General features: G+C 36.5%; 1 protein-coding gene across 1 annotated transcript in view; it reads right to left on the reverse strand.

Annotated features, from left to right (window-relative positions):
- The window catches only part of LOC125995117 (neutral ceramidase-like), a 58,405-nt gene that overhangs the window by 21,803 nt on the left and 15,376 nt on the right, over window positions 1-21,226 (reverse strand). The window contains exons 8-9 of the mRNA XM_049764670.1: window positions 7,008-7,128; window positions 4,949-5,074 (exon numbers count right to left, since the gene is read on the reverse strand). Coding sequence (XP_049620627.1) covers window positions 4,949-5,074; window positions 7,008-7,128 — 247 coding nt within the window. The remainder of the gene's footprint in view (window positions 1-4,948; window positions 5,075-7,007; window positions 7,129-21,226) is intronic.

The raw sequence follows: 21,226 nt of genomic DNA on the forward strand, positions 1-21,226 counted from the left end.
ACTTTTGCCTTGCACAAGTATTTTAAGCATAAGTAACCCTGAAAGACAACTGATAAGATAGTGACAAACCAAAAGTTTTATTTATTAAAAGTTTTAAAAATTCAGTAAGATTAAAATGACTTTTGATTTATTCATATTAGCTTTGATCTTTCATTTGTAGGATAAAGAATCTACATGTATAGCAAAATCATTATATTGGATACCTTCAAATTTTACAATGTTATGTATTTTTACAATGTTAATCTTCATAAATCTAGGAAGGAATACAAAAAAGTAGGAGGAAGAGGAGGAAAAGAAATAAGAAAAGATAATCTCCCAGTAGATACACCGTGAAATTCAGATGAAAGTTACAAGAAAAATCAAATGAAAATGCTCAGTCTTGTGAAAAATATCATTTTAAACTTTGAAGATATAACTTCTGCATATTGTGTTGGCAGACTGAATTGGATGGATCTGTCACTCATAAGCAATGTGAGTGAGAGAGCATTTGTGTAACATTCCTTCTCTTTGACAGCAAACACACTGTTAAGAATTTGTCCTAAAATGAAACTCATACAAATGTGAATATATACAAAAGCACAGTGACAAAGCATACTTACATGATGGAAAGGAATAAAAGAAGAGTCTGAGAGAAGAAATAAAAGACTAGAAAGAAAATATTTGTGAGTAGAAAGTGGTTAGTTTTAAAAAAAAAAAAACTATAGGCTTAAAATGGAAGACTGGAGTCAATTATGTCTTAAAATATATTTGACTAAAAATTGGGAGGCATTATATAGAACATTAATACTGTGTGATCCCATGTATATAATTGTATGCATATACTTACATATGCACAGAGGCATGAAAAGATTATCTGAAAAGAATGTTCACTGAAGGTTTAAGGAGACGTCAGAGAGATAGTATAGAGATTAAGGTATTTGCGCTGCATGCTGCTGACTAAATTCAATTCCCTGACTGCTTATGTTTCCCCAGATCCATCAGACTGACCACTGTTCAGTGCCCCCTTTCCAAAATCAAGCACACAAAAGATATTATAGGGCAAATAGAAACATCTTTATGTGCAATTATTTTCAAAATTTTTCAATGTTGTTTGAATGTTTAACCCTCATATAGAATAGCTTAAAGATAAAATGCAACTATTTTCTAAATTAGAACTCTTTTTAGGGCTGAAACAAAGGGCATTTGTCTTGCACCTGGCCAACATAGATTTTATTTCCTGTATCCTATATGATCTCCTAAGCCTATAGGTGTGATTCTTGAATTCAAATCCTTGAGTAATCCCCTAGTGCTACCAGGTGTGACCCCAAAGCAAACAAACAAATCTTTTCAAACAAACCACAATAAAGCAAAATAATGGTCTATGTTTTGGAGATGGAGAAATGGGTAAATAGCCCGTGTACTAAGGTATTTGTGCTTCGTACAGTCAGCCCTAGATCAAGTTCCAGCTCCTAAATGTGGCCTTGGATGTCTCCTCATCCTACCACCTTGGTATGACCCACACATTTCCCATAACTGCAGGACTGGGGCAGTATAGCATCCTACAGATCCCTGAGCACTACATGGCAGAAAAATGACAACATTTGCCTATTTACCTCTTTATTTTGTTTTTAGGGGAAATTGTCGGTTTGTTTGTGTTTTTGTTTTGTTTTTGTCTATCTGCTTGTTTTTTGTTTTTGTTTTTGTTTTTGGCCACATGTTATGATGTCCAGAGGTTACCCCTGGCTGTGCACTAAGGAATCACTTCTGGTGGTAACTGGAGTCCCTATGTGACGTTGGGTATTGAGTTTGAATCATCCACATGCAAGACAGGAGTCTTGCCCACTTTATTTCTGGACCAACTTTCTCTTACTTAAATGAATCCTGACAAGGCCCAGGAAACCACTTCTCCCTTTGTTATTAAGCATTCTGTTTCCAGTCCAGATAACTTGAAAAAGATCATGGCGATAGCTGATGTTTGTCAAAGATGGTCAGAAACCCTACCTGAAGACAATCAACAAGGGTCATTCTCCAGGAACTGTTCTGGCTCCAGAGTGGGCAAGTGATATAAACAGAACCAATCAGACTTTCTAAAATGCAAGCCCTTCCACTCTCCTTTCTATTCAAGGGAAGAGATGAAGGAAGAGTGGGATGGAAAATAGACCTTTCTCACTTCTGAAATCTTGCAAAGGTGAGGAAAACCAGCCCAATACACAGAGAGATAGAATTCTATAATAAAAAGGGATTGATTTTTTTTTGATTTATTCAAGTTATAGATAAGATCTAAAAAAAATCACTGAGTGACTTAAAACACTGCACAGAACATCCGACTGCAAGTTCAAACCCCATTGCCACTGACACACTGAGATGATCCTGACCATGGAAACAACTAAAACATAAAACTAAAACTAAAACACTCATTGTGGAAAAAATACACATAAGGGGCCGAGAGATAGCATGGAGGTAAGGCGTTTGCCTTTCATTCAGAAGGTTGGTGGTTCAAATCCCGGCATCCCATATGGTCCCCTGTGCCTGCTAGGAGCGATTTCTGAGTATAGAGCCAGGAGTAACCCCTGAGTGCTGCCAGATGTGACCTCTCCCCCCCCCAAAAAAAAAGAAAAGAAAAATAATAAATGCACATAAAAGGAATAAAATAGTAAGTTACATAAATAAAAGCTAGGATTAAACTCACCCTTATAAGTGTCAGAAAAGAGAATACCATAATATTTTTGTTTGGTTTTGGGGGGGTTGTTTGTTTGTTGGGGGCCACACCCTCTGATGCTCGGGGATTACTCCTGGCTATGCGCTCAGAAATTGCTCCTGGCTTGGGGGGCCGTATGGGACACCAGGGAATTGAATCGAGGTCTGTCCTATGTCAGCCTTATGCAAGGCAAACACCCTACTGCTCTGCCACCGCTCAAGCCTCGAGACTATCATAATTTTATCAGAATACAGTTATTTTCAAAAATGCAATTGCAATGAATATGTGATATTAAATCTGATTTACTCATTTGACTATTATGAGATTTTTCATAACATTAACTATTTCATGAAACTAATGCATAAAATTACAAATAATTATAATAATCTAATTACCAATTTCATCTATAAATTCTGAAATTCTATAAGGATGCTTAAAATGTAATATAAATTAATAACGTGTGAAATTTTTCCAAAAGGGAGGTAACAAAAGAAGATTTTCTTTCTAAAAATAGTAATGCATGATATAAAAGAATAATTGTTGAAAATAAGTTGCTTAATGGGTGGGTTTGATGGAAATAGAACAAATAGTCCAGAAATAGTGTTTCATAGAAGTAATATCAAAGCAAGATTTACTATCTCCAAGATAGTAAATACAGCAGAAGCATGTTCCTGACCCAGTTTGATTCCTGATATCAGATGAAGCCCTGAGCATCATACAACCCTAAAGACCCCTAAACATCAAGGGGTGTGGCCTCCGAAGCCTCCAGCAAAATCACCACTTGGGATGACGTGGGTATCCCAGAACTTCAAGAGCAGCACCATATTATCTGGAGCTTAAAATGAACCACTGGATTGGTTGGCCAAGAATTACTGATGAGGACTCCAGGAGCCTCTAGAGCACTGCTTAGAAAGCTAAAAACAAATAAGTAATAGCACTAGAAAAAAAAAACTAAAAGCACAAATAACAAAAACTCCCAAACATTTGTTCATCAAGTCCAAGTTGAAAAAATATTAATGAATATGAGGAGGAAGCAGCTAGCACTGTTTGTTTTTAAAATCTTACATTAAAGACCCATGTATAGTTATTAATATATCTTTAATAAAACAGTGAAAAATTCAAGCCCTAGGCAAATAAAAACATCAAATAAATGGATCATAAATTTTGTTTGTAAATGCACAAATACACAAGTAGCAAAAGTGAGAGTGTTGACTTCTGGGAAGAAGACAGAGATAAATAAAATTCTAATCTCTGTCTTCTGTCTTCTTTGAACTTTTACTGCAAAATTTTCCTATTTGTAACATTAAAAGGAGGATATTATCTGATGCATTATGAAAACCCTATAAGTTTTCTAAACAATGATAACTATCTGAGGCAGAATTTGGGACACTAACATTGTCTTCAAATCCTGAAGCTGTTAAGAAAAAGATTTAACATACTTGGAATCCATTCAGATGCTTCTCCATTCAAAAATTAAGCCATATTTAAAATATGCAATATGACACAAGTGATATTTAGTAGATTCTTCTAGAAACATTTTTGTTTTTGTTTTTGTTTTTGTTTTTGTTTTTGTTTGTTTGGGGGGAGATTGATTTTTTTTGTATTATTTTTATATTTTCCTTCCTTTTTCACGTTCTTTTCTTAAACTGATTTCTATAGTCTCTAGAAGGACTCCTCTCGTTTTTCTCTTGTTTAAATTTTTGCCCCCCCCCTTTCTTTTCTTACCTTCAAACAGAACCACATAACTTGAACCATCTTCTTCTGCCTCACAAATTGAGGGGGAAATAATGGAGGATATCAAGACCAAAGAGTTGTATGAACATTGAGTAGAAATAAAAAATGATCAGATTTAAACACCAAATCCAAAGCCAACTACAACAGAATCGATACTCAATCTACAACAAGCTAGACACAGAAGGGACCACTTACACTAGCAGCCCAAGGGGCAAAGGAAGGGCGATATGGGAGGCATGCTGGGAAACGGGGTGGAAGAAGGACAACATTGGTAGTGGGAATGCCCCTGATTCAATGTCACTATGTACCTGAAATACTACTGTGAATGATTTGTAGTCCACTTTGGTCAAAATAGAAATTATTAATAAAAAAGGAAAATAAATAAAAATTAATTAATTAATTAAAATAAATTAAAAAGAAAAGTATATGCTAAAGCTTTAAAATAGACTAGTGTATTTATACTTAAAGAAAACATTTATAAATTACAAATGTATATTTTAAATGCAATAACAAAAATTCTTTGTCTTAATTACTTACCCCGCCAATAGGACAAGAACTATTGGCATTGTCACAAGTCTCTTCTGTATTGATACAATGTGGTCCCAGAATATTAGGAGATACGTCTCCTAGATTTGATGATGCGAAAGCTGCTACATAAGGTCCCTGCCAAAAGAAGCATCCAATTGTCCTTTATTCCTTAGTTTCTGTAATAATTTCCACTAAAATATAATTATTTATACAAATAATTATAAAATTATTTGTATAAATAATTATATTTATATAAAAATATTTACATAAACTATTTAAAAATTACCTGAATACATTAAAAGGAAAACAAACAATATTCTGATATTTTATTTCTGACCTTTCCATAGTATTATCAGTATACATACTATTATTATTGGTGATTGTCCAATTATCAATAAATTCATTTTAAGTAAAAGTTTCCAAGTTATGCCTCAAATAAAAGTATTTTGACAAAAAAGTATGGCTTGAAGTAACTAATTATAAAAGTCAAACTAATCAATCTAATCTCTGGTATTGTCGCTGAAGCTCAGAGAAATATTCACTTATTACAGTGCATATTTACTGGCTTAAGAGTCAAGTCAAATTTTTGTTTCAAACTTAACCTAAGTATATTTCCAAAATTACATTTTTTTCTCTCTTCCTTCCTCCCTTCCCTTCTCTCTCTTCTTTCTTTCTCTCTATCTCTATCTTTTTGTCTAATTCTCTCTCTTTCTCTCACACTCTCTATTCTCACTTTCCCCCAGGGATTATTCCTCACAGTGTTTATGGACCCATATAGGGTACCAGGGATTGAACCTGGGTCATCTGCAGGGAAAGCAATCACCTTACCAACCTTACTATATTTTGACCCTTTATTAATCTAAGAAATAAATAGTCCTTTGAGTAAAGCATTTATTTTTATTTTTTTAATTTTTATTTAATTTCATCTTCAATGTTTCCATTTTCTTGGGAAAACAGATAATCAAATATCAGATATCATGTGTCTTTCTTATACTTAAAAGACCATAATTTTCAAAGTTAGTAGCACTCAGCTAGAAATGAGAAATTTCTTTCCTTTCTCTAAAGTTTGTCTAGGAACCAGAGAGATAATATAAGCAAGTGCTTGCCTTATATGCAGCCAACCCAGATCCAATATCTCGCATCCCATATTGATCTCCAAGGACTACTAGGAGTGATTCCTGAGCACAGAGCCAAGCATAACCCCTGAGCATCACCAGGTGTAACCCACAATTACTAAATAAATAAATATGTATTATATGTGGTCTTTGATAAAAAATGGAGTTTTCTCAACAGAGACTAAAAGATTAGACCAAATGTTCATAGAGCTAATGTCTTTATAATAGCATTTATTCTAGATAAGCACTTGGGTTCAAGATACTGGAGAAAGGAGAAGGGAATAAAAATAAAATAAAAAAAAACAGACAGTGTCATTTCTCCCACTTTTCTACCTGAAGAATCTAAAGAGAGTGGAGGAACTTCCTAATTTATAACAATTAAGTTCCTTACCAGCCATCTCTGACTCTGCTACTCACTGTCTCCCATTTACCAAAAGAATACATATACATCATGATTATGTCTGGCTAGCCTTCTCATAGAAAAGTAGAATAAAATCCCTGAAAAGAAATAAGTCCAGAACAATGAACAGAGCCTATCATTCAGATTTTTATTCTATAAGAGTATTTAATACTTTTATTGCTCAAAAGGAATTTAAATATTAACACTACTTACCCTATATCCAAAACTCTCGGATTTTTTTACTCTGAAAATAAATTTAAATATCAACAATATATATATTATATCCAAAAATATTGAATTGCAAAACTGCAAAAACCTTGACCTTGTCCCTCCTTATCCAATTAGTTATAACCTCACAACTATAATTTGCAACCAAGATTACTATTCACTTTCAATCTTCCTTTCCTCACAGAGAATTTTTATTTTCAATCATGTCAGTATGTAATACAAATGATGACATTTTCCTCTGGAGAGTAGAATCAACTGTTCTGGACATTGTGTGAATAGATACTCAATGAACTAGGACAAAGTTGTCAGTGCCGTGAATTCTCACCTCTCCAGGTAGATATTCTTTGTTTTTCTCTTGCTCAAGAAGGTAGGCTGCATAGCCGACATTGTCACTATTTACAAGATGGTTGCTGTTGTTCATGCTGACTGGGTGAATGGCAAACCAGCTGTAAAAACACAGGAAGGACTAAGTTGATGAAAAGGATAAGGTACAAAAAAAAAAAAAAATAAGAAGCTTAAGTTTCCTCCCACAGAGAAAAAAAACATTATTATAGCATCTCCACTTTTATGTTCTTTCATTATTATGAAGCTTAAATTATAAATAACATTCTCAAAGGTTTATTCATTGACTCAAAAATACAAAATTACTTTTATAAATATTTTATCATTCTCATCTTCCTTACAAGTTTTGAATAAGAACTAATTTTGGGGCCGAGTTATAAAAATATAGGCATAAAGCTTTTGGGACACCAAGAAGACTAGCAATTAATTCTGAAAGGCATTTCATGGAAAGCGTACAGTTGGGTAAATGCACAAAGGTGTGAAAGGGAATATTAGGCATCATTCAATATATTCTATTGCAAAGTAATACCTTGCTTACACATTGAGCTGTGCAATCTACAAATTAATTTCACATCTTAACATTCTTTGAACTTTAACAAAAAGACTTGTGAGACAGAATGCTATTACCTTCAATGGTGTCTCAGAGAAGAAAAGCAGTGACACACTCAAACAAGACTCAATATTCATCTTGTTACATCTTGTCTTTATAGGGTCAAAGCTCCACCCAGCAGAAAAAATATACTCACAAGTGGGAGACTATAAAGTAGATTAATTAGTAGGCTTGAGAAGAAAAATGAAATACCATTTCATAAAGTTTCAGTCTAATTTCAGACTTATTCAAACTCTTGATTAAGTCCTTTGTTAAAAATAAATCTTTAAAATAGTTCAGCTATGTTACTACATAATGCAGTGTCCAAAACTGAATATTCATTAAAGGCTAAGCATGTTTTTGAACTTCAGTGTCATCATTCAGGATTCTCTTCTCATTGCCCAAGAGATGTTCAATAAAACCTTCACTTAATGTTGTCAGTAGTCTTAGAAATGGCAAGATTAACTGAAGGAGGCATGATGAAGCCAGGTACTCAAATAAAATTGTTTGTTTGTTTTTAGCTTTATCCAGTAGTACCAGGGGGACGATCTGGGGCATCTAGAATTGAATCCTAATATTGCAATTGCCTGTAAGGCAAGCACCTTATCTGTACTATCACTCCTGTACCTCAAATACTGAAGTGACTAGGCAATGTCTTGCTTGTATAAAACCTGCATTCAGTGGCCAGAGTGATAACATAGAGGGGAGAACTTTTGCCTTGCATGTGGTGGTCCCAGGTTCAATCTTGGCATCCTATATGGTTCCCTGAGCCTTCCAAGAGTAACTTCTGAACACAAAGCCAGGTGTAACCCTTGAATGCAGCCAAATATGCTCCCCCCCAAAAGAAAAACCTGCATTCAATCTCCAGCACCCTATATAGGCTTCAGAGCACTGCCAGGAGTACAGAGTCAGTGGTCAGTCCTGAATACAGACCAATATGGCCTATAAAACAAAACAAAAATGTTCTATTCAATATCAACATGAACTATATTTTTCCTCATCAATGATATAAATATTTATGTCAACATTTATGATTCTCCTTAAAAAGCAGGTCAAAGGTAGCCAGCTCAGTGGTAAGGGATTTGGAACCCTATACAAATGAATTAAGCTAATTTGGGCAAGAAGGACTGTGCAGACTATGAAAACCTGGCAGTTTTTTCAAAGTCTAAAGCCTACAGCAGCTGCTGTGCACCAGCAAAATGTTGCCTTATGAAAGTAACAGTGTTACCTGATTTTAATGAGTTTTTTTAATGTTTTTAAAAGGAATCACAAATCAATATTTTTGTGAAGTATTCATTGATTTAAAATTTCTTAGAGAGAGGCTGACGCGATAGGACAACGGGTAGGGCATTGGCTTTGCATGCAGTCAACCTGGGTTTGATCTCTGTTATCCTATTGCCATACACCTTTAAAATACTTTACTTTTTCCTTTTATCTTTTCTGAGTTAATTAGCACAAGTACCCTTAATTATGTCCATCCTGACTCTCGGGTAATTTATGTTAAACTCTGGCTAATAAAAGTGACAGGGGAGGAGCCAGAGAAATGGCACAATCGTAGGGCATTTGCCTTGCACACAGCTGACTTAGGACAGACTGCTGTTGGTTTCCCCCAAGCCAGGTGCAATTTCTGAGCACAGAGCCATGAGGAACCCATGAGCGTCACCAGGTGTGGCCCAAAACCAAACAAACAAACAAACAAAGTGGCAGGGGAAAGCAGCAGAAAAAGAAGTTTGGCTGAATCACTAAGATCCAAGAAGCTGCTCAACAACCCCTGGCCAAAATGAACCTTCTCCTCTGACTCTGCCTGACTTCTTGTGTGAAACTGCCAGCTGAGATCCCACATGTTAGAGAATGGCACCCAAACAGGGACATGAAACTTCAAAATTGTGAATGGAGGAACAAATTTCTTGGGGCACTGAATAACAAAACTGGTATAGCCAGGTCAGCCCCCTCTTGCTGCACTGAATGTGCTATATCCTCTACTATTTAGCTTACATAAACCTCTTTCTGAGTTGCATCATGCTATTCTGGAATATTTACCAACATCTTTCAAGATGTTCAAGTAATATCCTGGAAAGATCTATATCCCCTGGGCATGACTCTCACACTAACACGACTATGAGCCAGTTAGTCAATATTCATGCTTGGAGTCTGAAGACACTGACCAAGATAAGGAGAAGTCAGGACCTACCAGATTAGGGCCTCGTGAACTGCCTTCTTATCAAAGACTGACTTCATTGGGCAGCTTTAAAAAAAGCTTGTGCAACATATGACTCACGTCTCCTATTGTAGAGTGTCTGTGAGGATGGAGTAAGAATGCACTTTGGACACTACAAGATTTCCAGACTGTGGTCAGAGTATGCCTGAGCCCCTCACAATATTCACAATGAAAAATATGGTACAGTGACCAGGCCAAAGCCAAATTACACAATCTGGGCAGGTCTGGTAGGAGGTTGTCAGGAAACCAAGTTACTCTATATATGTTACTGGGAGAAAGGAAGTTTGAGAAAACTACCCAGCAGGCTACTCTACCTCATACTGTGTTAGCTTATGCTTGAGACCTTGCATTGGCTGGATGGGAAAAAAATATATTCAGATGCAGAGTACAAGGGTGGTTTAATGAAAATATATCAGGGAGTTACAGAGCATTTTGCCCAATTCATTGGCAAACTGACTCAGGCATTCCAAAGGCAGGTGAAAGGAAAGAAAATCCAGGAACATCTCATTAGGCATCTTGCCTTTGAGAATACAAATGAAGACTATCAATCAGTCCTTGGACAGTCAGAAAGGAGGAGGATGTGATGGGTTACATGAAGGCTTGCCAAAACGTGGGTTCCATCTCCCACCAGGCATGTGTGAATGCTCTTGAGGCTTACTCAGTTCAGAGGAAAACTGGCAGACAAGGGTATCAGCATAGAAATTATGGGCCTCATCCGACAGTAATTTCAAGACCAAAACCTAGACCTTGCCCTAAATGTGGCAGAGTTATTCACTGGGCAAGAGATTGTAGCTCTGTAGAATATGGAGAAAGTAGGGAGAGGATAGCCCCAAGCCTCTCAAGTCTGGATTAGATGTTATTACTGTTGGATGTTTGGCCATTATTTGGGGGAATGAGTGATCCTCCCTAGTCCCACCTTCTGGAGACCACCACCTGGGTGGGAGATGCAACAGGAGGGGATCATTGGGCAAGGGACTGTCCCAACAATTAGTAAAGGTAGGGAAACTAGGCAGAGGACCTACCCCAGTCCCTCCAAACTCAGGGGTCCTAAATCAAGCAAAGCTGCAACCCACCACTACAGGAAGTGCTGCCCTAGACATACCATGTCCAGATGATATCACAATAGCACCAGAACATTATTGAAAAACAAAAAAACAAGGAATGCCTTACTTGATTTTTGTTTTGTTTTGCTTTTGTTTTTGAGTTACACTGGTGATGCTCAGGGGTTACTCCTGGCTCTGCTTAGAAAATCGCTCCTGGCTTGAGAGACCATATGGGATGAAGGAGATCTAACCGAGGTCTGTCCTGGGACAGCCACGCACAAGGCAAACACCCTATGGCTGCACTAATGCTCCAGCCCCTCCACTTTTCTATCCTTATCTTTATTTTTCTCTAACTTTTCTAAATATGCCACAAGGAGAACCCTATACTGCTATGGAAAAACACTTCCAAACCTACAAGCTCTGTCTATTTGGTTGAAAGTTTAGAAAGAATGGGTAGCAGGAAATATAATCATTAGTGGAAGAGCCTATGCATATGTTTCTACTGAGGGCAGTCCCCAAAAGCAAGTATGGGCCCCGCTACGGCTCATCAGATCTTGTCAAGATCTTGTCAGATCTAGTCAAGATTCCTTGATTACAGGAATCAAAAAGTAGCCTTTTATTTTTTTCCTATTTGATATTGTTCCCTTTCCTTTATTACATAAATATTAAGAAATGAAACTCTGACTACCCTACAAAGCCCCATATAAGCAGAAGTAGCTAGAAGATAATAACACTGGAATTCCTACTCTTTCAGATATTTTACCTTGTTAAAATTAGGTTTAAGTTCGGGCCAGAGCAATAGCACATCGGTAGGGCATTTGCCTTGCACATGGCTGACCCAGGATGAAGCTGGGTTCGATCCCCTGGCATCCCATATGGTCCTCCAAGCCAGGAGCAATTTCTGAGCATCACCAGGTGTATCCAAACCCCCCCAAAATAGGTTTAGTTTCATTTATTTTCAAAAGTACCCCTAAATTTTGTTCTAACTAAAGAATTAATGTTTCTATTTTTGTCTTTTTTAAGCCATTTATACACCACCTTCATTCAGAAAAATAATCTAATTCTGATAAATTTCAAACATTGTTATTAGTTGCTTTTTGTAATTATAATTAGTTTCATTTTAAATAGTATTTAATTATTTTATATTTAAAATTATATAATTTATATATAATTTAAAATTATATTTTTAAATTATAGTTCAAAACTATTGTTTTATTATCTAATAATATTTTATTATTTAACTAATAAGTAGTTTCTTTTGTTGTTGGAGAGCCAATCCACCCTTACAATAATGGAGCTGCTGCCTGCCTACAGCCCAGTTAAAGAAGCTTAAATCAGCAAACTGGTAATCTAAACCTGCAAAGAGATTGGCCACTCCTAACTGCTCTGCAGCAGACTGAAGTCGTCAAAAGCTGCAGAGACTTATTCAGAAGTACGGATCTGTACATGGACACAAGTCCAGGCCCACTAAAACATTTTATTTATACTAAGACAGGGAGAAATCTTGGAGATCAATCCCCCAAAAAGGGGCCTGCCACTTTAAGAGCAAAGGGTCCTCTCATTTTGAAACTCCTTTGTCAAACTGAAAGCAGTTATGCTGGGCAATTAGATCCCTTGCTGTAGGCAGGGAGAGTGATTGAGTAGTGGCAAGTTGGTGGAGTGATATTGGCTGGACTTTCTTAACCTGGCCCCCCTTCTTATTAAGCCCTATTTATTAAACCCTATTTGTCTTATTAAGCCTTTGCAGACAAAAAACCCTATTTGGCTGCAGTTGGTGAGCCTGCCAGGAGTAATTTCTGAGTACTGCCAAGAAAAAGGAAGTTGTAACAATTGACACAAGAACCAACAATTGAAGATTGTGGACTTTATGGGATTGGAAAAAAAGATCCAGTATGTGCTAAGAATGAACAGAGTGGCCAGAGCAGAATAAGTCAGGGCAAGGAGAAATGGCAGTTCTTCCTTATTTTAATTAAGATGAAATTTATTAGTATTCAAGCATGTGGTTGTCATTGTGTTACAATGCACAGAATATAGAAAGCCAATATACTATAATACTGATAAAGAATGAAAGTTCTAATCATTGTTATCTATAGTAAGACAACAAAGTTGAATTCTTATTTCACTTTTTTGAAAATTAGTTAAAATTAATTAAACTTTTTTCTAAAAAAACTGAAATAACTCTTTTTAAAAGATTTTTTTTCCAGAGTAAGAAGTTTCTGAATTTTTCCTTCTCTGCCCTCTGAAATAGGTGCTATTAAAATATCAGGCTTGTCACAATAACCATTTTACTGTGATAAGAGTTGAATATTTATAAAGCTATACTGAAAGGTATATCATTTTCATTTAAGAAAGCTATATTCAAATTTTATTTAATTTGGTCAAGAATATTCATCAGGGAAAAGTGCAAAAGAAAGGAAGAAAATGTGGCTAGTTTTGAAAACTTTTAAACTAAAAACACAATATAAAAACACACTATTAATAAACATGTTTAAATTAGGATTTTGTCACAACTAATGTATACACAATAAAATGGTTTATGGCTGGATCAATAGTACATAGTGGCATTTGTACATACATATTTATGTACATATATAGCAATAATATACAGTAGGGCATTTGCTTTGCACACATCTAACCTAGGTTTGATTCCCAGCATTCCATGCGGTCTCTAGACTATACCAGGAGTGATTCCTGAGTACAGAGCCAAAGGTAGGCCTGAGCATCCTTGTTTATGGTCTGGTCCAAAAGGGAAACAGCCTACCACAATCAAGAATAGTAAGTAAAGTCAAGAGACTTGAATCATATTTTATTTTGTAATCAGTTAAAATTTATGAACCTTCATTTTCTAAGGTTTAAAAATAACAAATTTCTACTATGCTTATGGAGCAATATATTAAAAAGGCTATTCTATTATAATTGAGACATTTGAAGCAAAACAACTATCAGACCCAATCTAGTGTTCTTTCTCTCAGTCCTGGGTCACCATTTCCATATGCAATTTGTGCTTATACAAAGTGACCAAAATAAGTAAGTTAAAGCTAAAATTCAGCGATGAGAAACAAGAATGTTTTTGCCTGACTTGTACAAGGTCCTATTTGCTAGGGATAGCCACCCCAGCTGAAATATCTAGTGATAAAAAGAAGTCTGTTTTCCACTGAAAGGAGTGTTCGCAAAGATAAACAGTGTCATGGAAGCCTTTCCAGTAAACTATACATTTGGAAAAATGAATGTCCTTTCAAAATTCATGTCTATCAGAACCTCAGAATCTTGAAAGGACATTGTTCAACGCATTACATTTACCGTGATTCATCTCTGAAGATTCTATTTCCAAATTGTTCAAACTTAAGTCCAAAATTCCACCTTAGAATGTGACGTTATTTATCTGTAAATAAAATCTTTAGAAATGTAATCATGGTAGAGAGTAAGTGAGATCAAACTGACACTGTTTAGGTCTGAAATCTAATGACAGATCTCATCAAAATAATAGGAAAGAAACAAGAAGCACCCAGAAAAAAGTGAAGTAAACCTTGTGCAGATGTGGGTAAGTAATAAAGTGCCCCAAAATCAAGAACAATCGACAGTCACCAAAAGGAGATTTAAGAAGAGATTCTCCAGGGCCGGGAAGGTGGCGCTAGAGATAAGGTGTCTGCCTTGTAAGCGCTAGCCAAGGAACGGACCGTGGTTCGATCCCCCGGCGTCCCATATGGTCCCCCCAAGCCAGGGGCAATTTCTGAGCGCTTAGCCAGGAGTAACCCCTGAGCGTTACCGGGTGTGGCCCAAAAACCAAAAAAAAAAAAAAAAAAAAAGAAGAGATTCTCCCAAAACACTGAAAGGACCTAATTCTGTAAACACCTTACTTTTGGACTTTCAATCCTTGACACTACATATTTTAATAAGTTTTAAACAAGCCAGCCCATAGTGATTCAAAACAAAAGCCCTAAAAATTAATATTGTAGCCTTATGTTTTGATGACTAAAAAACTAGTTTTGGGGTTAAATATAAGTTATTTATTAATTTATTTAATAAATCAATACTTAGCCTATTTGAATAGCATATTCTTCTCTATAACATAATTATCAATCTATTTCAAAACACTTGGAAATTAAAGGAACTATTTAAATTATTTAGCATAAAGACTGGTTTATATTAAGATTGGAAAAATCTTTTTATACTGTTTATACTAAGAATGAAAAAACATCATCCTGGTATTGGTGATGATACTGGTACTGCTGCTGTTGCAAATTATAGAGATAAGACTATCCCTTTTAATAATTAAAAAAGGGGCCGGATAGATAGCATGGAGGTAAGGCGTTTGCTTCGCATGCAAAAGGTCGGTGGCCGAATCCCAGTATCTCATGTGGTCCCCCGAGCCTGCCAGGGACGATTTCTGAGCGTAGAGCCAGGAGTAAACTCTGAGCATTGTCGGGTGTGACCCAAAAACCAAAAATAAATAAATAAATAATAGTTTAAAAAAAAAACCTGAGGGGCCGGTGAAGTGGCACTAGAGGTAGGGTGTCTGTCTTGCAAGCGCTAGCCAAGGAAGGACCATGGTTCGATCCCTCAGCGTCCCATATGGTCCCCCCAAGCCAGGGGCAATTTCTGAGCGCTTAGCCAGGAGTAACCCCTGAGCATCAAATGGGTGTGACTGGAAACCCCCCCCCAAAAAAAAACCTGAGCATCTGGAGTGATAGTACAGCAGGTGAGGCACTTGCCTTGCACACAACCAACCCTGGATCAATTTCCAGCATTCCATATTGAGTCTAGAATCACTCAGGAGTGACTCCTGAGTGCAGTCAGGAATAACTCCTGAGCACCATCAGGTGTGCCCCCCCTTAAAAAATCAATGAGAGACTTCATCATAAATTTAATATGTTAAAATATATAGTTTCAGGGTTGGACAACAGGTAGGGCATTTGCCTTGTACATGGTCCATCTAGGTCCAATCCCCAGCATCCCATATGGTCCCCCTAGCCTGCCAGGAGTGATTTCTGAGCACAAAATTAGGGATAACCCCTGAGCATTGCCGGGTGTGGCCCAAAAACCAAAAGAGAAAAAGTAAAATATATGTTATATATATACATATATATGTATATATATATGTTTGCGTGATCTTTGCATTACATGTTGTTGAGTGTGTAATACATGCTCCATAGGCTAGAACCATGAAATATTTAAAATGAAGAAACTCTGCCCTCTTGTGGCAAACATTTTATATCTATGTACTCAACTCTCCAACTCAGTCAGGGTAGGGCAGGTGAACAGTTTAGGCCAATAATGCCTCTTATGCAGAAGAACCAATCAATCCTTAATAGAAGTGGAGTGTGCTGGAAATAAACCTTTAACTGTGTTAAGCAATTTAGGATTTCATAATAAATCTGGTGTTCCTGGTATAACTTACCTTGTCTGTTGTGGTTCCTGGTATTAATTACACAGATTAACATACTTCTCACCTCCCTAGCAGTTTTACCGAAGCACACTTTCAAACTATTCAGAGTAAATGGAAAGAATGATTTGCTACATACAGTATACTGAGCCTAGAAAGCCAACCTGAATTTCAAACCAATAGATGCACACATACAGACCAGAAATACTCAAAGAAAAATTTATAAGGTACATATAAATGTGGCCTGCCTCCTGAAAAAAAGATTATTCTATCTTATTTTACTTTATTCCATTTTATTCTACCATCTTCTATTCAATTTTATTTTTCTTCTATCCTATTCTATTCTACCATCTTCTTTTATCTTCAAAAGTCCTGTTTGTTAAAGCTCTTTTCCGTAATATTAACAGTTAAGTTAAGGCAGAATCCATTAAATTCCTGCAACCAAAATGCTTGAATCAAGAGATCAACAATAAATAAATAAAACAAATAGCCAATATGAGTGTTTTTTAATTAGGGCTAACAAGAAATTGAAGAAATTACATGGCAATTTTGGTCCATCCCTTAGCAACAATTATAAAACACCAGGATTGGCAAAAGATACACACCCACATATTGTTTGTAAAACATCAATGTGCACCATCAAAACCTTTCCAGAGAAGAAGTTGGTACTTTGTGAGAAAATACTTAACAACACACTTTCCTCTTTGGCCCCACAATCGAATTTCTAGGAATTTATAAGAACATCACTAGCAAATATACAATATTATCTGTTCAAGAATGCTTACCAATGTATTTTGTGCTGAGAAAAGCTATAAGTTAAATAGCAAATGATAGCTTCTTAGTTGAGTATAAGATCTTACTGAGAATACTATATTGTATAAATATTTTATGTAATTTTATATCAATTATATTTAGCATTTTAAAATGGCAATTTTTAAACTTCAAAGAGCTGAGTTATCAGGAACAAGTACATTTGGACTTTGTGAAAGATCTTTATTAAACATGAAAAGACACTCAGAATATTCAGAATACATGCAAGCAGTCTCAATATTCGATATAAACTCATTATTTTCACAATTTTTACAATCAGCTGTATTCAGGGCTTAAACCTGGTTCTATACTAATTTCTGGCAAACTCAGGGGACTTTATGGGTTGCCAGGGATAGCTGTTCTATTGCTTCAGTCACTTACAGTGAAACCAGTAAGTCCCAGCTTTATAGAATCAATTTCTAGTCTTGTTTATTCCTGTATTCCACACAGAGGAATGAGGAGAAAAAAATATTCCTGGATATTTACCACAGTTGATGTTGGAAAATATAGTGTTGAGTTTATTTTTCTTTCTTATGGGGTCTTTTACCAAACTGGCTTTGCCCAGAAAGTACTCCTGGTTCTAATCAGGAATCACTCCTGGCACTGCTCCAAGGAGATACAGAACAAGCCATACTGTCCATAGCATTTCCTATTACTCTGGCCTTACAGTTTTCCTGATTTTTGATGCTCACCATTTTCCCTGAGAGTGAGCATTTTGATTTGAATTCCCCGATAATCAATGATGATCCATTGTTTTCTAAATGAACCTTCCTATGATCCCTTTCCATAAGAATGAGAGGAATTGTATAGAAGAAATAGAAGATGAAGAAGAAGAAGAAGAAGAAGAAGAAGAAGAAGAAGAAGAAGAAGAAGAAGAAGAAGAAGAAGAAGAAGAAGAAGAAGAAGAAGAAGAAGAAGAAGAAGAAGAAGAAGAAGAAGAAGAAGAAGAAGAAGAAGAAGAAGAAGAAGAAGAAGAAGAAGAAGAAGAAGAGCAATGGAAAATCAAACAACTGCTGAGACTTTCTTACTGATTTATATCAACCAGTTTCCTCAGACTACCTCTTACAGCCCACAGGTTAAGAGGCAAACAGGGAGAAAATGTCCACATCACTTCTGCCAATTCAGGACAGAAACTGAAAGGAGCAAAAGAGAGTAGAAAAAGAATCCTAGAGCGGTAGTCCAATTACTTGCACCAACCAGTGCTGAGAGTGGGCTATCCTGCACTTTTGCTCTCTTGCTGTGTTTAACCTTTGCTTTGTTCTCTCTCTCTCCAAAAGTTTCTTCATCACATCCAGCCTTATTATATCAGGTTCTCAGGTTCTCAAAGAATCAGTTTCATTTTCTCCTTTGAGGAACAGCCTTGTTCTTTGAAATTGCTTCCAGAGTCCCCCAAAGTGAATTTGTAAATGATACAAAACTTACATTTTATGGATTTTTGTGGTTGTTGTTGTTGTTTGGGGGGTTGGTTTTTTTTTTGGGGGGGCATACCAGAGACAGTGCTCAGGGCTTGTTCTGACTCTGCCTTCAAGGATCACTCCTAGAGGGACTCACGAGGGGTGCCTGGGATAAGGCAAAGAAATATCTGAGTTAAATGTCCCTACATCTATTTGTCAGCTAAATCCAGGGTCAGCTCCATTTTACAGCTCAGCTTGGCTTTCTCAATGTTCCTGCCTAAATCGAGTTCTTTGCAGAGAGGTCTACATAATTTCCTTATTGTTCTATAATTATAATGTCTTTTCAAGCCTACTTAAATATATTGTCTTCAGAAGTAGGTGATAAAAATTTTAAGAAAAGTAATTATATCTATTTATATAAAGCCACCTTCATTCACAACTTACATGAATCACAATTTTTAATAAATGAATGCATAAATAATAAAATGTGGAAAGAATATGCACATTTGCAAAATGTGGTAACTGACTCTCAGTGACTTTAAAAAATTTGCTTATGGAGCACTGACATATGCATTTGAGTTCTAGGTATTTGATTCTTCTGTTGGTTGGTTGGTTGGTTGGTTGGTTGGTTGGTTGGTTGGTTGGTTGGTTGGTTGGTTGGTTTGGGGGCCACAGTCGGTGGTGCCCAGGGGTTACTCCTGGCTCTACACTCAGAAATTGCTCTTGGCCGGTTCAGGGGACCATATGGGGTCTTGGAATCAAACCTGGGCCTGTCCCAGGTCAGCCACATGCAAGGCAAATGCCCTACTGCTGTGCTAACTCTCCTGCCCCTAGATATTTGATTTTTAATTTTAGGTATCGCATCCTATCACAGACTGGGAAATGCTGCATGACACACACTAGGTGAAGAAATGAAAACCAAAATGCAAGTAAGAAAGAAAAGATCATAAACTTTAATATGGTTTTTAATGTAAAGACTCCAATCTTCATGTTGGCATTGGCTGGTTCAACAGTGTTCTGTGACCTGCCAATTCTAAGTCTGTGTTTCCAAACTCTTTGTTTCTTGGGATCCTATCTAACAGCAGGAAACTACATGTGGTAGTTGGGTTACTTAGCAGTGCAGATTTAATTTTATGTTGTAGATATTTTTAATATATTCAAAAGAAATTATCACTGTGCAACAAGAGGCAACCGTAGGAGCAATTATATCAAGGATAACATATGGCCTCTATGAAAACAATAGAAAATTAGTGCAGGGTGTTAAGCACAGCAGCTGGGAAAACATTATTTTATCCATAATTTTTGACCCTGGAGCTTCTATTTATGTCATACAGTTATGTGTGAGGGATCAAAAACATTTGTGTAGAAACATAACATTTCTAAATTCTCTATTTTCCATGTTAAATGATTCAGAAACACATGAAATGTAACTATAAATGACCTCATTCATTCAACCAAGGTTTAAAAAGATGGTTATACTACTTTTTAAGGAGCCTAATATACATGCTGTTATACTATCCTCCCCCAACCAAATTTTCCACCAGAGCATTCCACCATCTAAATTTCCTAGATTCCTTGTTCATTCCCTTCCAAACTCAGCCCATCTTTTAGAGAGATAATTCACCACTTTTTCTGACAATGTAAAAAAATCCATAACTCTGTAAGGTCTGATTGGAATGTCATTTTCTCTATGAAGTCTTCTGCAAAGCTAAAAAATAGACCTCATACTATTCCCTCTAAACATCAGAGGATAAGTTTTGCCCTGGTGGTAATGCTGATAGTCATTAGACTTATTTTAGGATTAATTGTCCTTCAGCTTGTCTACATCTAACCTCAATAACCCCATCCAACAAAGCTGGGAGACAATTAGGGCACAGACTGGCATGTATCCAGCTCCACATGGCTCCCTGATCATCACCAGCTAAACAAGGCTCCCTGAACAAGATTGAAGTGGCCTAGGTAGTCCCTAAAAAACATGGTAACCTCAGGATCTTGCAGTGAATTGCTGGCCTGGTAGCCTGAGAATTGACAGAAGGGATTCCAGGATTCATGAGCAACACTTGGAAAGGCCCTTTCCCACCCCCAAATTCTTAATACTGGGATAAAGTCTTATTGAACCTAAATAACTCAGGCTCACAGTTACAGGCCTAACTATTTTTATTGTTGCTGTTGTTTTATTATTTTATTTAATTAAAGAACCATGATTTATAAGTCTAACTTTTTTTTGTTTGTTTTTTGGGTCACACCCGGCAGTGCTCAGGAGTTACTCCTGGTTCTATGCTCAGAAATCACTCCTGGCAGGCTCAGTGGACCATATGGGATGCCGGGATTTGAACCACTGACCTTCTGTATGCAAGGCAAATGCTCTACCTCCATGCTATCTCTCCAACCCCTATAAGCCTAACTCTTAAAAATGTCTTTTTATTTAAACGCTATGTGGCAAATGACACATCTATTCTGAGAATGAATATAAATCTTGTTATATCGGTTTATATGAGAAAATTAATTTTACCAGAAAATTTTGTTTTGTTTTATTAGTACACGATATCCAGAAGTTCCCAAGGGTTGCTCTAAGTTCTATGCTCAACCGTAAGCCTGGTGGGCTCAGAGAACCAAACTCAGGTTGATAATATACAAGGAAAATACCCTACCCACTGTACTGTTGCTCTGGCCCAACCAGAAACTTTTGGTGACTGCATTATACCCAAAGAATTAACTCTTGAAGCTAGGAATTTCAAGCATTCTAATACATTAATAATGGAAGA

Source organism: Suncus etruscus, chromosome 17, assembly GCF_024139225.1.
Source record: "Suncus etruscus isolate mSunEtr1 chromosome 17, mSunEtr1.pri.cur, whole genome shotgun sequence".
Lineage (NCBI taxonomy): Eukaryota > Metazoa > Chordata > Mammalia > Eulipotyphla > Soricidae > Suncus > Suncus etruscus.